The sequence below is a fragment of the Penicillium psychrosexuale genome, assembly GCF_028828465.1.
Source record: "Penicillium psychrosexuale strain IBT 29551 chromosome Unknown utg000005l, whole genome shotgun sequence".
NCBI classification, from domain to species: Eukaryota; Fungi; Ascomycota; class Eurotiomycetes; order Eurotiales; family Aspergillaceae; genus Penicillium; species Penicillium psychrosexuale.
The window spans coordinates 1,453,271-1,468,210 of NW_026643190.1; the positions used below are offsets into that span (position 1 = coordinate 1,453,271).

A 14,940-nucleotide genomic window follows, 5' to 3' on the forward strand; every position below is an offset into this window, starting at 1 on the left:
TATTACATTGTTATTCTCACCGAAATTTTAGTATTCAAGGGCTTCAAGTGAAATAATCAAGATCTTCCAATGTTATTCTCATGAAAAGTCCCAATATCAAAATCCATTGCCCTCCATTGCCACATCCGCGAGACTTCCGTCGGTACCCGCTTTTGACCTTCGAATTTATCTCGCAACCTTAATTTTTTCTTCCTTGCTTCAACAACAATGCATTGTTAGCACTCGCGCCTCCAATTTCATGGTTAACGGCCTTATTTGAAAGCTATACTTCTAAATCTTTTTTTGTTGTCTTCGTTGGGACATGTTCTGAGCATATTGCCACTCCCGATCGCGCTCCATCAGATAAGCGGCAAACTCGCTCCGAGTAGCTAATTCAACGCTAAGGATTGAAGATCTGTTATGCAGATGAGCTTTGATCACTGAGACTTTATTTGATCCCAACGCTTGTTCCGGGATCATCGGAATTCTCCGGTATACTTCGCCATCAAATTCAAACATCAGCATGGCACCAATGCTCGGTGATTGGGATGCCCCAAACAATGAAAGCAGAGTGCCGCAACTTGATCCAAGCTCCTCGACTAAGAGCATCCTTTATGTCGATGCCTATGACTCATTCTCCTACAATGTTGTCGCCATGCTGGAAGAGACCCTGGGGGTCAAAGTCACAATAATGACTATCGATTCAGAATGGCCCAACTCCAATATGAAAGAGTTTCTCCAGCACTACGAAGCTGTCGTTCTTGGCCCAGGACCAGGAGACCCCAACGTGCCTAGTGATGTCGGTATCATGAAAGACATTTGGGACCTTCATGACTCAGAGCTCCTTCCAGTTCTCGGTATCTGTCTGGGCTTTCAAAGCCTTTGCCTTCATCACGGCGTTCCTATCGAGCGACTCCCGTACCCGATTCATGGCCAAATCCACAAGATTTCCACGTCGGCTAAGGATATCTTTGAGAATCTACCAGAAGTAGAGGTGACGCTTTATCACTCACTTTATGCCAACTCGGCTGCTTCAACATCAACCGATTTGGAATATTTGGCTTGGTTGTCTCTAAAGGATCGCCTGGAAACACAGATACCCATGGCGGTTCGCCATCTTGAGAAGCCATTCTGGGGTGTTCAATTCCACCCGGAATCCTGCAAATCAGAAATCAATGCCTGCAAGGCACTGCTCCGAAATTGGTGGAGGATGGCTCTTGGATACAACAAGCTTGTTGGACGCGGGGGATATTGTTCCCTTCCCAGCACAGTCATCAGCCCTCACACAGCCCCCAGTGCATTCCCTGGTATTGCTTATGAGATGCTCAACTGGAGCAAATCAACTTCGAAAATTTCGTCTTTCCGGTCCCTCGACCGGCCTAATTTGACCGCCGAGGCTATAAGTGAAGTGTTCAACAAACCAGGTTCACCAGCAGTCCTTTTCCAATCCAATGGCCAATACAGTATCGCTTCGGTGCCGAGTCCTGGCTCATGGCGGTTTGAATACAATGTTGAGACAGATAAAATTCGAATGCTCCAGCTGTATGGCGACTGTAAAGAGGTTGAGAGTTATCTTACAGTCGCTCAGTTGTGGGATGCCTTACGGTATTTGATGGAAATGAAGAAAGTTGATTCAGGGAACTCTGATGTGCCATTCTGGGGTGGCTTCCTGGGTTATCTCTCCTACGAACTTGGTCTCACTTGTCTTCCTCACACAGGCCATGCGCAGGCTTCTGAGTCACCAAAGCACTCCAGCACCGGGAAATCCGATCCTTCCTTTGCGGATCCACCCGATGTCAGCCTTCTGTGGTGTGAAAGAAGTGTCGTGGTTGACAATACTACCGGCGCCGTTGTTATTCAATCCACTCGCGATGCTGATGCGGGTTGGCTTGATGAGACACTGCAGCAGCTGCAAAACTTCTCGGGCAGTGGCAATGATACATCTGCGGATCGGGGCTTGGACTCAATTCTCCGGGAAAGCAAAATTCAGTTACCCGAAGAAAAGGAGTACAAACGGCAAATCGAGGCATGCAAAGCGGAGCTGGAAGCTGGTGAATCTTATGAACTATGTCTAACCTCTGAGACGACAATCACATTGCCAGTTCCAGAATCAGAGTCGGATCGTTTGATGTTCCCCTGGAAGCTATACAAACGGCTCAAAACATACAATCCCGCTGCTTTCAGCGCTTTCGCAGATCTAGGAGATACAAAGATCGCCAGCAGCAGTCCCGAGTGTTTCCTCAATTGGGACCGTGAATCCACACTGGAGATGAAGCCAATGAAAGGCACAGTCCGAAAATCACCAGATATGACCATGGAGAAGGCCTGTGAGATCCTCGGCTCCACGAAAGAGATGGCCGAGAATTTGATGATCGCGGATTTGATCCGGCACGATCTGTACGGCATCTGCGGATCCGGTGGCGTCCATGTTGAGAAGCTGCTCGAAGTCGCAGATTACGGCCGAGTCTACTCAATGATCACGCACATTAAGGGCAAGATCCGGCCCAACCATCCTGGTTTCGCCGTGCGACATATTTCTCAGCTGAATACCCCCAACATGTCCGTCCACGGCCTGACCACCCTCCAGCGGTGCCTCCCACCGGGATCTATGACTGGTGCGCCTAAGGAACGCTCTTGCATGCATCTTCGCACGATTGAGAATCGCAAGCGTGGCATTTACTCCGGTGTGATGGGTTTCCTGGACCTTGGCGGAGGTGGAAGCTTCTCGGTTCTGATTCGCTCGGCATTCACTTGTTCTGGTGGTCGATATTACACCGAGAATAAGCAGCAGACATGGCGAATCGGCGCCGGGGGTGCCATTACCGCACTCAGCATAGCGGAGGGCGAATGGGATGAGATGTTGACCAAACTGCGTGTAGTTTGCAACGTCTTCACGCCGCTTGATGCGGACGAGAAATCAGCTACGACTTCTTAACTACTCGGCGCAGCTTTCTTTATTGGTCATCATGACTTATACTTGATCGCATTTTGATCCACGCTTTCCCCTGCTTTCAACACCCGGATCCATGCGATGGGATAGTGATTCGATTCAACATTCAGCGTTGGCGTTGGCGTTGGCGTTTCGATTTGCCTTTGGCTATTGTATCAGTACCTATATATGTGTATATAGTCCATTTAACTGTAGAAATTAGAAGTCCGTATATTCAGCTCTTTCTCCCCCGTCGCCATCATATACTGTCAACATGCAAACAAAGCAAACATAATTTTCTCCGCAGCTTCAACTTCCGAGCTGCGTCTTTTCCTTAAACCTCCTGCGTCATTTTCAAAAATAAAGCTTGTCGCGAGCTTTGATAGACCGAGTCGATTCCGGTCTATCATTCCAGAGTCGCAAATGGCGAACCAAGATGCCTCAATGGAGGAGATCCTCTGGCGGTCTCCCCCGCACGTCCAGATGATGGGGGGATTCCTTCATTCCAACAACAGTGGGTTGCACACCTTACCACACCTGGACTTGAGATTAATCTTCTCGTCAATTAGTTCTGTTCTACTTTGCCGAATCCCCTTTCTTTGATGCGACCTCCAACAACGCCTCGCTCGCCATCCAAGCCAACTACAACGATGCCTTCCGTCATTTCGTCGAGACGCGCGAAGCGTTCGAAGCCCGACTGAAAACAATGCAGGGTCTGGAGTTTATTGTGTCATATGATCCCCTCCAAGCAGCCGCACAGACAGACACACGCTTCGCCCACGAGCCATCCAACATCTGGGTGATCCGCAAGCAGAACCGGCGGAAGAGGAGCGGCATGGACGACGAGGTGACCGTGATAGCTACATACTTCATTGTCGGCGACTGTATCTACATGGCCCCTTCGGTTGCGAGTGTTGTGGGGAACCGAATTGTATGTATTGCCTCGGAATTGACGAACCACTCCGGGACAAGTATTCTAATGAATCCTTTCCCCGCAGCTATCAGCCGTCACATCCCTAACCCAGCTCATGAAATCCGCTGCGACATTACCAACATTCACTGCCTCCCACGGACACACCTACTTGCCACCGGGAGTCCGCAGCAAAGAGCCCGCCGGAGCCAGCCAAGCCCCCCAGAGCAAAGAAGCAACACCCATGCCAGACGTATCCTTCCCAGCCACCGAATCCTCCCAATCAACCAGTAAATCAGGCCTTGGTGGCTCATCTACAGGCTCCAAATATCAAGACACGCGCAGTCTAGCCGAATCATTCAGCCTGCTCACGCGCTACGGCGACGAATTCATGGACGAGAGCCCCCTCGTCGGCGAACCAGGATCGTTCATCCTATCACGGACTGGCGGCGAGGCTACCGCCTCGGCTGTTAAGGGTGCGCTGAAGACCGCTGCTAATTTGGCGCCGACTAGTACGCCTTCTACCCTGCCTGTCAGAGCGTCGACGCCACAGGTCCGCGTCGAGACGCCTGGTAAGGCTTCCGATAAGAGCAATTCGCCGCCTAGCTCTACAAGTGATAAGGGGAAGAGGAAGAAGGCCCGGATCGTCAGCTGAGTTGTTTACTTGATACCCTTTTTTTGCATCTCTAGGCGTTTGGGTGCTGGGCATAGCATTTACAGGGACTGGTATCTAGGGGCTATCAGCCGAGTTTGGCATACATGTCTTGGCCTGATCGCTGAGCTTTAATTTATTGTCTCTCGAATCATTTAGCTGCTGTAGCTCATCTTTCTCTTTTTCGGTGCCTTCTCTGTGGCCTAGTAGTCGCATAGCTAAAGGTGTAAAGGATAGAAGGGAGAGCCAGGCATATCCAAAGATAGAAAATGGAGTGTCGAAATTGATACTCGGTGTACCAAGGCCTTGAATAATGAGTCCGCTCTGTTTATCACTGTCCTTGTGGGCACTGCATTGTGATAAAGCCCGATTTGATATAACCAAGAAGTGCGTATACTGCGCGTCTGTGAAGCATAGCTGCATTTCTGTAAGTCTGAGACAGGAGTGGAAGAAACTTCGGCATGCGTGGGAGCATCAAAAAAGTCCTCCTCCTCGGAAGTCACAGGCTCTTTCAATGCGGGTGCTGCGGTTTTTTCCGCCTCAGAAGTCGCAGACTGCTCCAGCGCAAGTGCGGCAGCCTTTTTCGCCTGGTTGACAGAACGGGAAAGACACTTCACATCCTGCTCGACGGCACGCACAAGCGCCACGCGAGCACCAGAAGCACGAAGGGCCGTCCGACGACATCAACATATCCCACGGCAGCAGTGTGAAGATGGCAAAGATAAATGCCTTCCACGAGTACACCATCTTGAAGTCAGTGCTGATGATTGAGCATGAGGAAGCAAGGAAGATAGCTTCTTTCTTCCTACGAATTCCATGTCCGAATCATTGGCTCACAATCAGCGCAGTGTGGAAATAGACAGCTCCTAAAGTATGACAGACAGAAGGAGCCACAGCATTTGCCGTCGTGGTGAAAGGTGAAACCAGGTGAGGGACTCAGTATCGGTCCGTCAAACTTTGTATCACCATGTCGCCCCTTTATCTTGAATGAGAGAAACGGTGGAAACTCCGATATTCCCACTAGGAAAACTTGTTCCAGGTACCTCATATAACTGAGGCTTTCCCTGGATGATGGAGAGAGTTGACAGAATTGATGAAATCGTGTGTCAACACAGACATATATATAAGCATAAACATATAAATAGCCAGTATACTGTAAGACAATCAATAAAAGAAGAGGAGCATCCTGTATTGCAAGGGCAAGTGACTGGTTATATATAGACCCAGGCAACAATCAAGTTGTCTATAAGGGCAAATTGTTCTATAGGCTTCCATGTATGATACTCAACATATGAAACAAAAATGACAATTTAACAGGTCTCTAGGACTGAACAACCTTTATTCAAGCCATGGCAAAGGAAAACAATGGAATCAGTTTTCTCTTGTGATCTTAACAATCTCCTTTTAGGTGAATTTATACTCCATCGGTGGAACAAACTCTCAAGTTGCTGCATGGACTCAAAAAGCATTTAGAGAATAAACAAAGAGTATTAATTCGGCTTCTTTTGACCTAGTTATAGTACTATGAAGTTGACTAATAGCAATAACTAGAAGAGGACATAATATTGAAGCTATCGAGTGTACCTAAATAAAGTTGGCTTTTGAGGTACCAAGAAGTATAAATCTGTGACTATATAGCTTATTCCGATCACAGCGTTATGTCCCTACTACCTAGATAGCCAAAAAATTGTTATAAGTATAATACTGAATGTTTAGTGTTGATATAAAAAGCCCAGCTGTTGTGTTGTTTAGCCGTACACAAGCCCTAGTCAGTTAATTCAAGTTGTACTAACTAGTGGCTGGACTCTCGCAAACACACAACACAAAATCGAGCTGCAATATATAACATAGATAGAGGCATTTATTTGGAAATCTTACATCAAAAGGTCCTTTGAAGAACAAAGTCGGAGCCCTGACGTTATACTATGTTGTATGTACTACGTTATCTCTTATCGGAGTGGGGGATTACCTGTTTGGTCCCAGGTTGCCTCTTGCCTCTTGCTGTTCTCTTCCTTCTCTAATTAACGCCCTTCCAAGACCTCTTCATTGTTCATACACTCAGCCCCTAATTACCATACCAACATGGCGGACTCGGAGACCAAACCCGCTGTCGTCTGTGTATTGTGAGTCATGCCCCTCACCACCACTTTCAATGCCACAACCACACCGTATCGTCTACCAGTCTGGCGTGTGTACCTCATTTCTTGAACTATACACTAACAAACCCCCCTCGGGTCCCCAGCTGCGGCTCCGTACCAGGCAACAGCCCAGTACACATGGAAGCAGCGCGAGCGCTCGCCGAAGAATTCCACAAGAACAACGTGCAACTAGTCTACGGCGGCGGCACAACAGGCCTAATGGGCGAAGTTGCGCGCACGCTAGTCTCGCTCTCGGGCCCGAAATCCGTGCACGGCATCATCCCACGTGCACTAGTCGAAGTCGCAACAGTCGGCGGCATGCGCCAGCACATGGAAACCCAGGCCACTGCCAAGCAAGCCGGCAAAGCTGCCGAGCGGGTGGTCGACTCTGATGCTGTTCATACTGGTGGAATCCCCGAGTCCGAGTACGGCATTACGACCATTGTCGCTGATATGCATACGCGCAAGCGTTTGATGGCCACGAAGGTCCTTGAGGGCGGGCCTGGGTCTGGGTTCGTTTCGCTGGCTGGTGGGTTTGGCACTATTGAGGAGGTTATGGAGATGACGACGTGGAATCAACTGGGCATTCATAAGGTTGCGGTTGTGTTGTTGAATATCAATGGCTACTGGGATGGCTTGTTGGCTTGGGTGCGCAATGCCGTCCAAGAGGGGTATATCAGTGCTAGTAATGGAGACATCCTTGCGGAGGCCAAGGAGGTCTCTGAGGTCTGGCCGAAGTTGCTGGCTTATCGGGTCAGCACAGGGCGGATGCAGTTGAACTGGGGAGAGGAATGAAGCTGCTCTGTTTGATCATCAAGCAATGGGGTACCAGTATATAGATGTCGTTTTGTTTGTTTGGGGTTTGTTTCGCATTTGTTCGGGTTTCGGCAGTGAAAGACTTCAGGCATACAAATAAATTACTTCGTTGAGAAGAGCCTTATGAATTGATGATTGGATAACTGAGATCATTGGACGCAAACACAAGACAAAGCATTATCAGGATTTCGTGTCTATGCGAATCATTAAATCAAACCAGACATTTATGAATCAACCTCCATGGACTCGCCCTCCGCACCAGCGGACTCACGCTGCTCCAGCACCTCCAGTAGCACAGCCGTGTCCTGACCCTCGTACAGCTTGAAGCTCTCCTTCTTGCCATTAGTCACACCGACAACACCAACAGAAGTATTGTCCACTGTAAGCTCCTTATCCTGAGACAGTGTCTCCTTTAGCGCGCTCAACCCATGCTGGATCAGCTCGTCACGACTGCAGTCCTCGAACTTGTCGAGATTTCGCTCCAAATACGTACGTGCCATCTGCGAACGGGCACCGATGGCACAAGCAAGCATCTCGTGTGTCAACCCAGAGGGCTGGAACTCGAACAGGTGCGGGCCGGCCTCGTCAACACCGGCCACCAACAGACCCACACCATACGGACGTTTCCCGTAGTGCTGGGTGTTAGTCTGCGCGCGGTCGCCAATCTGAGCGACGATTCGGTCCAGAGGAATGGGCCGACCGTAGGTCATCTTCGAGCCCAGGGACTGCTGCTTCATGAAGTTTGAGAGGACGCGAGCGTCTGATGCGAGGCCGGCGATGGCGATCGCCATGTGCGAGTCGATCTCAATGATCTTCTTCTGGTACGAGGAGAGCTCTTCTGCGTTGCGCTAGATGCCAAATGTTAGTTTTGACGGTTTGGTCTGTTCGTTCTCTGCTGTAGGTCTGCGAACCTTGAGTCCAACCAGCACGGCATGTGTCTTATTCACCAACCCCACGACGACGGATCCTTGCTTCACTGCTTCCTGTGCATATTCCACTTGAAATATCCGACCCTGTGGAGAGCTAGGATCCTTTGAGTCAGCATCTGATGAATCCGAGGGAGCACCTGGTCTTACAAGGTGACGGCATCGTTGTCGTAATTGTTTCTGAACATCGTGGCGGGAAGGGTTGAATGGATATCAAAGCAAACAGAGAAAGTGGATTATTGTTGATAAATAGAGATTCAGGAACAGCGACGTAAGAATCCGAGGGATAATCCGGTGATGGAGGAGGATGGGGGAGCTGGAGCAGGCAGTAAAGTGACGCGGTGTGAAGCATGAGCTGTTGGTGCCTGAGGCGCTAACATCCAGTGACCTTCAGGCGCCAACGTCACTCATTCTCGAGCTCATCTCCAGCTTGTCGCACGACTGTCCTTCTTTGATTTCCCGCACTCAGCCAATGGGGCTGTCATTGTTGACCTGCTCTTAATATCGTCTCCTGGATCCACCTAATTCAACGGCTCCTACGTCTCCCATCTTTAATCTCATCGATCGGCTTTCGGCGTCTCCGCAATCATGGCCGCTGGACTCAAGACCATCATCGCCCTGTCCTTTGTATGCTTCGTTTCGCTGTTCGCCTAGCGTCTGAATATTCTCTAACTTTTGACCAGGTTCTCGCAATTGGTTTCCTCCTCGTTATCCTCTCTTCCGCGCTATGGCACAGGTACTGGCCGCTGCTGGTGGTCGGCATCTACGTTGTTGCGCCGCTTCCCAACTGGATCTGCCAACGATGCGCAAACCCAGATGATTTTATGGACAGTTCGAGCAACTCTGCGATGGACTTTGGACGGTTCATGACCGGATTCTTGGTTCTTACTGGTATCGGTACGTCGTTGGTTAACAACAACCCCTCTTGTGGGACATATCATCACTCGACCGGTCGGCTCTTGATGTTCAGGCCGCACTATGTCCATTCTAATGCCTCATCATTGTGCCATTGATGATTATCAACTGACCTGTCTAGCACTTCCTGTCGTCCTCGCCCACAGCGGCGCAATCGAGATCCCAGCAATGATCATGTCGATTTTCGGAGGCTTGTTGATCTATGGCACCATTATTAGCTTCTCGATGTTCTTCCAGGAACAGGAGGAGTTCTGATCGTCCAGAATGGATGAGGCGCGGGGTCAAGGGCTATACTTCTACTGTATCCCAGTGGCCCTCACGGTATCCAGCCTTCACGATGACATCTGATTTTCTGCTGTTTCTTTGATTTCAGCGTATGCTTGATATGCTTGATATGCTATGTATGAGTGATTTGGTGTGGGGTGTGCCTCACTTTAAATGGCAATGGCCCCAGCACCTGGCTGTGCTACTCTAGGTGTACTATAACGCAATGGATATAGAGAATTAAAATGAGGAATCCAAATCTACTTAGTTTTAAACTATGTCCACCTGCTTCTTTTTAAACTACTTGATATATTCGATATGATTAATTGTACACGTGACCGCGCGCGGACTCGGCGCGTCTGCAGAGATTCGGAGATAACAGCAGATCAATTTAGAAACGACACAACTATACCAGATTGATGTCACTATGCTGAACCCATGAAAGGCCTTTTCGGGATCCAGTTAACAAGATGAATGTCTGGACAGGATCCATTCCTCTCGGCTCGGACTCCAAGTTAGAAGGTAAGCCATACGCGTATCGCATCCTGTTCCTCGCTAACCACTTGACCAGGGATTCGACTGGTCGATCCAAATTCCTACTCGCAGTCCGAGCTATCCAAGGAGTCCCAGCTCAATCTCCGTAGCTTCGTGAACCCAGCACTCATCCCACTGCATGCACGCGCCGGTCCCAACCTCGAACTACACACATCCCACGCGGGGACATCAAAATGGCTCCAGAGGAAGCTAACAGGTGCCCTATGGCTGAACGAAGAAGATCCAGCACTCCAACAATCATTCCAATGCCCAGTGGGTCTGCTGGTCAGCGTCGAAGGCAACACCAAATCAGGCAACGCAACCACAACAAGCCTATTAGTCTACGGCGTTCTATCCAGCGCAGCATCATGCACACGCCCACCTACCCCGCCACATTCATCCCCCTCCGAGATCCCAGATCACAGCAATAGACCACATCGTGCTCCATATGAACTCAGAATCTACGCCGTGCCACTATCAACATCACGACTCACGCAAGCCCAAGCCTACCCATCCCCACCACCCTCCAACCCAGACCAACCCATCGCCAACCCGCGCTGCGCAGAGTTCCTACCAGACATAAGCTCTCCCAGCCCCAAACGCAAAAGAGTAGCAACGCTCTTCGAAGTAGTCGCACAGCACCACCGCCGCGTCCGCCAGCGAGGCGGCGAAGCCGTCTCACAACTAATGGCACCTTCACGACCTCTCTCCTCATCCCAGAACCTACAAACACTCCGCATCAAGCGCGAGCCCGAAGAAGACGGACCCACCCTCCCGTCCCTCGACCGGATCGTCTCCCACCGGTCCAGATCCGTCTCTATCGGAGCAGGTCTACATCGCCCAGGTAGCGTACGCGGCCGCACAACGCCAGCCCTGAATGCCGATCCGCAAAAGCGCGCGCCTACTCCGAATCCGTTCTTGGATTCTGGCCCGCGACGTGGAGCACAGATGTCGCAGGGCCAGGGCCCGTCATCTCTTTCGGTCTCCGAGGAGAAACCGGCGTCTACGCCAGGCTCGCCGGCTAAGGATCCGGATGCTGTGATTGCGGATAATAAGACTCTCATCACGCGCACGGTCTTGACTTGTATGCGGCTGTATGGATTCCACCGTGCGAATATGCGCTCTGCGTCGGGTAAGCCGCCAGGTGGTGCGGGTGCGGAGCCTGAACTTGATGTCTCGGGCACGACACCGGCGCCGGAGGCTTTGCGGGCTGAAACGCCGGCACCGGGGAGCACTTCGGATGATGATGAGTTCAAGATTATGTACCATGCGACGTACAAAGCTGCTGCTTTTGCGCTCCGCAGGTATTTGAAGCAGGCACCGGGGGTGGCGCCTTCGGTCTTGAAGAAGGAGAAGGCTATGACTTGCATTGATGAGTTACTGAGGTTGTTCTGCGAGGAGCATTGAGGGTCGACCGGTAATGGTGATTTTTACGATTTTATGAATGCATATCTGGTGTTCAAGGGGGCTTCTTTTAGGGCCTTGGTTTCTTCATGCATAGCTGAAATGATACTTTTCTTTCGATAATGTTTACTTTACTGTTCACCTATAGAATACCGTGGGATTCTAGATATTTCAGAGGCTGTCATGATAAATACTCCTAACTTGAGAACACGCAAAACATAAGAGGAATGCAAATGATTTCATGCTAAAGCGCCAATCCCAGCCAAAGACGTGAAAGCATAACGCATCCCGGCAAAAAGTCATCAGAGCAAAAATCGAGTAGAATACACAAAGACCAGTATAGATAGAAACAGTCCGCCTCACAGTGCCAGATTGTAGGTGTAGTCATCTTCAATGTTCTGCGAGACCCAGAGGACGATAGAGCTAAATCGGGAATAGCATTGTTAGCACGCAAGCACAACTCGAATAACAAATCAGACAAAACACATACCTGAGCATAACAAGGCCATTAGCCACAATATTCGCGATTCCAAAGTAGAGCGTCTGGATCGGATAATCCTTGATGAGGTACTTGAGGACCATAACCGTCTACGAACAAGCGAGTCAGTAAAGCGTAGTATAGTAGGAGGGGGGGAAAAAGACATATACATACCACACTCCCAGCCAATCCCCCAGCAAGCAACGCGAATCCCAAAAACAGCACAAATCTCGCCTTCCACGCAACCCCACTCCCACTGTAACTAAAGCTATCAGCCTGCAGCCGGCTCTTCTCAATCGAGTTGATAACCAGCATTCCCAGCACGGAGCAGATACCAGGGATCCAGTCGACGAATTTGATATGCACGTCTGAGCCGTTGCGCGGGCTGCGCGAGAATGCCGCGACGTCGATTAGGAAGAAGAAGCCTGCTGCGAACTGTGGTTTTGTTAGCTTCTAGTTCTTCGGGTTTTTGGTTTTTGGTTTTTGGTTTGAGGTAGATGTTATGTCCAATTCTGTTTTGTTTTGATTTGGAGTTGAGGGCTTTGGGCTTTGGGCTTGGGGTGTCTGCGACGAGCAAGTGAGGCCGGAGGTGGATCGGATGCTTACCAGCGCGCCTGCCACGTAGACGCCGCCATTGCGGACGGCGGAGTTGTTCAGCCACTCTGGCTTGGAGAAGCGGAAGAGTCGGTTGCTTGAGCTGTCCATTTTGGGATTGTGGGGGATGGGGGTCTTGGTTGGAGATGTTGCTGGTGAGAGCTGAAGTCCAATGACGATGTCTGGTGGAGAAATGTTGTTCCGAGATATCTATGGATATCATCAATCAAGGCAACGTGAGCTCTAATTTGTACGGAGTATGAATTCGTTTCTGCTTTTTTTGGGATCTCTCATTAATGAGCTACAATATAGTGTGAATTTGGTTTTTTAGGGTATACTGTTACAACAAAACAGTACAATTTAGGCAGCATAGGTACAGATTCAAACATCGGGATTTGGCATTCTTGATCGTCGGAACTCGTGATTGCATTTAATATAGGACGAAAGCCCGGGGTATGTACAATTCCAATATATGCTTAAACCACAAAAAATCAGGTTGTTGCATCATGTGGATGCAGCCCTTAGGCAACAAGAAACCATTGCAAAACCATTTCGGGTATCCGCAAATCAAATAATCGCCGGCATCTACCGCAGTGAAGCCTAGCGTCGTCATCATCATAGCATTCAACGCAGTTGCAGTAGCAACCTAATATGTTGCCTGTTGCATTGCGAGCCCCAGCCTTGGCACGACAAAAGGCCAGTTCCAATAACGGACTCGCATTCAGTGGGTATCCTGCTGCTCTGTGTTTTTGTGTATTCACTCTTATAGTGCAGTCACAACTCGCTCCATTCATGCGGAGGCTTCGGTCGGGTGAGACCGCAGCTGATCGATGATCGTATCAATGCCTTCCATATCGGCGGCATCGCGCTTATCGGTGGGATAGCCTTCTGGAAGGCTCTTGTGCAGAGCATCCAAGGCAGGCTGGTGGTTACGGACCGCAGAGGAGATAGCGTAAACGGCCTTTTTGCGGGTTGCGGGGTCTGAGTCTGTCGTGGCGAGATTGACGAGAGTAGGCATTTGGTTCAGCTCGACGAACTGTGGATGTGTCAGTGTTTGGTCAACATGCTTGTAGGTCAATCGGGAGTTTTCATACATGATCCTGCGCCTTGGGGTTGTTCTGTACGGCTGTTCCCACACACCAGGCCGCCATACGTCTGAGTTCAGTCTCGTCATGCTGGAGAAGCTCGACAAGCGGCTTCCATAAATTGAGCGGGATGAGGTTGTTGGCATTGTCAATTCCCTCAATCAGCTGCTCGAAGTTGTCGAATGCGATCAACTTGTTCTCCAGGTCGGACTCGTCGTCGTGTACGACCTCCATTGCGGCCCGCATCAGGTCGGCCTCGGAGGGACCGCCGAATAGTGTGTTCACCATTTGTGGGGTCAGGTTTGACGCAGCTGCTGGGCGACTTTGGGCACTGCTGCTCTCGTCATCGGCGCCTGCAGCTGGCTGTGTGTTGGCAACGCTCCATTTGAGGAGCTTGTTCATTTCGGGATCCATGGTGGGCTGGCGGGGTAATTGGTTGTTGGTGATTAGGGAGTATTGGTTTGGGGAGGGAGGAAAGAAGGAGAGTATGAATAGAGTCTATGGCGCAAGTCAGAAATTGAATTGCTGTTTATCGCACAGTATTGTCCGCAGTCTTCTATCAATACTCTTTTCTACAGTTAGAAAAAAGACCCGCTGACATAATCTGATGTCCCGGCCACGGCTCTTTGGGCGATTCGCGCGACGACCAGCGGGTTCGATCATGTGATCGTATCCCAACTAGACTACATCATGACTACATACAACACAAGTTGTCACTGGAAAGCCGAAGCAGAGACTGATGCCTTCTAGTTTCTTGGCTACCGAATAGAAGATCTAAAACGACCTCGGGAAAGCCAAAAGAATTATCACCAAGTCTCCTTTCGGCGGTTTGAATGGCATGAATGTGATTTCTAATGGCTCATTATTACTACGTACTAGTAGTTCTCTTGAACCGTTGAGCTTAGCCATTTCGGACTCGAAATATAGAGACCGACTAGAGCACTTGTAGAGTTCGTTATTCCGATGCAGCGAACTTCAGGCTTTCGGAAACGATATTCCTCGAGCAATGAGGGTAAGCAATGAGAGTAAGCAGTGAGAGTAGATGAATAATCAGACACTTATGCTGCGGATTGGCTGCATATCAATAGAACTGTTCGGTCACGGTTTTTCCGGTTTATCAACGTGCCTCGGAATGTACTAGAACCCGGTTATCAAAGCCTGGTCTGCTGCCAAGATATATTCCAAGGGGCTTAAAGTTCAGCGACTTTATTGCCGATGGAGGGGTCAAATGCCAAGTTTTCTGCCATGGAGATGGTCAGCATAGGCTGGTTTCTCAAAATGGAACTTTGATGCATAAATCAGGAGATACCTACTCC

At 49.8% G+C, this 14,940-nt stretch overlaps 8 protein-coding genes across 8 annotated transcripts; 5 read left to right on the forward strand and 3 right to left on the reverse strand.

The window, feature by feature from the left end:
• Positions 1-502: 502 nt before the first annotated feature.
• On the forward strand, positions 503-2,914 carry pabA (aminodeoxychorismate synthase pabA; the record flags this gene model as incomplete). Its single annotated transcript, XM_057190382.1, has 1 exon — positions 503-2,914. The coding sequence occupies one exon, from the start codon at positions 503-505 to the stop codon at positions 2,912-2,914; it is 2,412 nt and encodes an 803-aa protein (XP_057038038.1).
• A 376-nt stretch (positions 2,915-3,290) lies between these two features.
• On the forward strand, positions 3,291-4,473 carry med6 (mediator complex subunit MED6; the record flags this gene model as incomplete). The annotated part of the gene is made up of 3 exons (XM_057190383.1): positions 3,291-3,422; positions 3,478-3,839; positions 3,907-4,473. Exons 1-3 carry the CDS (start codon positions 3,332-3,334, stop codon positions 4,471-4,473), a joined length of 1,020 nt encoding a protein of 339 aa, XP_057038039.1. The 5' UTR covers positions 3,291-3,331.
• A 2,079-nt stretch (positions 4,474-6,552) lies between these two features.
• On the forward strand, positions 6,553-7,403 carry N7518_009458 (LOG family protein; the record flags this gene model as incomplete). Its single annotated transcript, XM_057190384.1, has 2 exons — positions 6,553-6,593; positions 6,713-7,403. The coding sequence occupies 2 exons, from the start codon at positions 6,553-6,555 to the stop codon at positions 7,401-7,403; spliced, it is 732 nt and encodes a 243-aa protein (XP_057038040.1).
• A 245-nt stretch (positions 7,404-7,648) lies between these two features.
• Positions 7,649-8,621, reverse strand: pre5 (proteasome core particle subunit alpha 6; the record flags this gene model as incomplete). Its single annotated transcript, XM_057190385.1, has 3 exons — positions 8,501-8,621; positions 8,336-8,447; positions 7,649-8,272 (listed from the first exon to the last, which is right to left on the reverse strand). Exons 1-3 carry the CDS (start codon positions 8,536-8,538, stop codon positions 7,649-7,651), a joined length of 774 nt encoding a protein of 257 aa, XP_057038041.1. The 5' UTR covers positions 8,539-8,621.
• A 317-nt stretch (positions 8,622-8,938) lies between these two features.
• N7518_009460 (Vps55 family protein) lies at positions 8,939-9,520 on the forward strand (the record flags this gene model as incomplete). Its single annotated transcript, XM_057190386.1, has 3 exons — positions 8,939-8,977; positions 9,034-9,247; positions 9,387-9,520. 3 exons carry the CDS (start codon positions 8,939-8,941, stop codon positions 9,518-9,520), a joined length of 387 nt encoding a protein of 128 aa, XP_057038042.1.
• Positions 9,521-9,999: 479 nt separating this feature from the next.
• On the forward strand, positions 10,000-11,470 carry N7518_009461 (uncharacterized protein; the record flags this gene model as incomplete). The annotated part of the gene is made up of 2 exons (XM_057190387.1): positions 10,000-10,051; positions 10,101-11,470. The coding sequence occupies 2 exons, from the start codon at positions 10,000-10,002 to the stop codon at positions 11,468-11,470; spliced, it is 1,422 nt and encodes a 473-aa protein (XP_057038043.1).
• Positions 11,471-11,826: 356 nt separating this feature from the next.
• N7518_009462 (UPF0220 family protein) lies at positions 11,827-12,650 on the reverse strand (the record flags this gene model as incomplete). The annotated part of the gene is made up of 4 exons (XM_057190388.1): positions 11,827-11,890; positions 11,958-12,055; positions 12,120-12,380; positions 12,552-12,650. 4 exons carry the CDS (start codon positions 12,648-12,650, stop codon positions 11,827-11,829), a joined length of 522 nt encoding a protein of 173 aa, XP_057038044.1.
• A 679-nt stretch (positions 12,651-13,329) lies between these two features.
• On the reverse strand, positions 13,330-14,287 carry fes1 (Hsp70 nucleotide exchange factor FES1; the record flags this gene model as incomplete). The annotated part of the gene is made up of 3 exons (XM_057190389.1): positions 13,330-13,575; positions 13,634-14,122; positions 14,216-14,287. 3 exons carry the CDS (start codon positions 14,285-14,287, stop codon positions 13,330-13,332), a joined length of 807 nt encoding a protein of 268 aa, XP_057038045.1.
• Between the last annotated feature and the right edge of the window lie 653 nt (positions 14,288-14,940).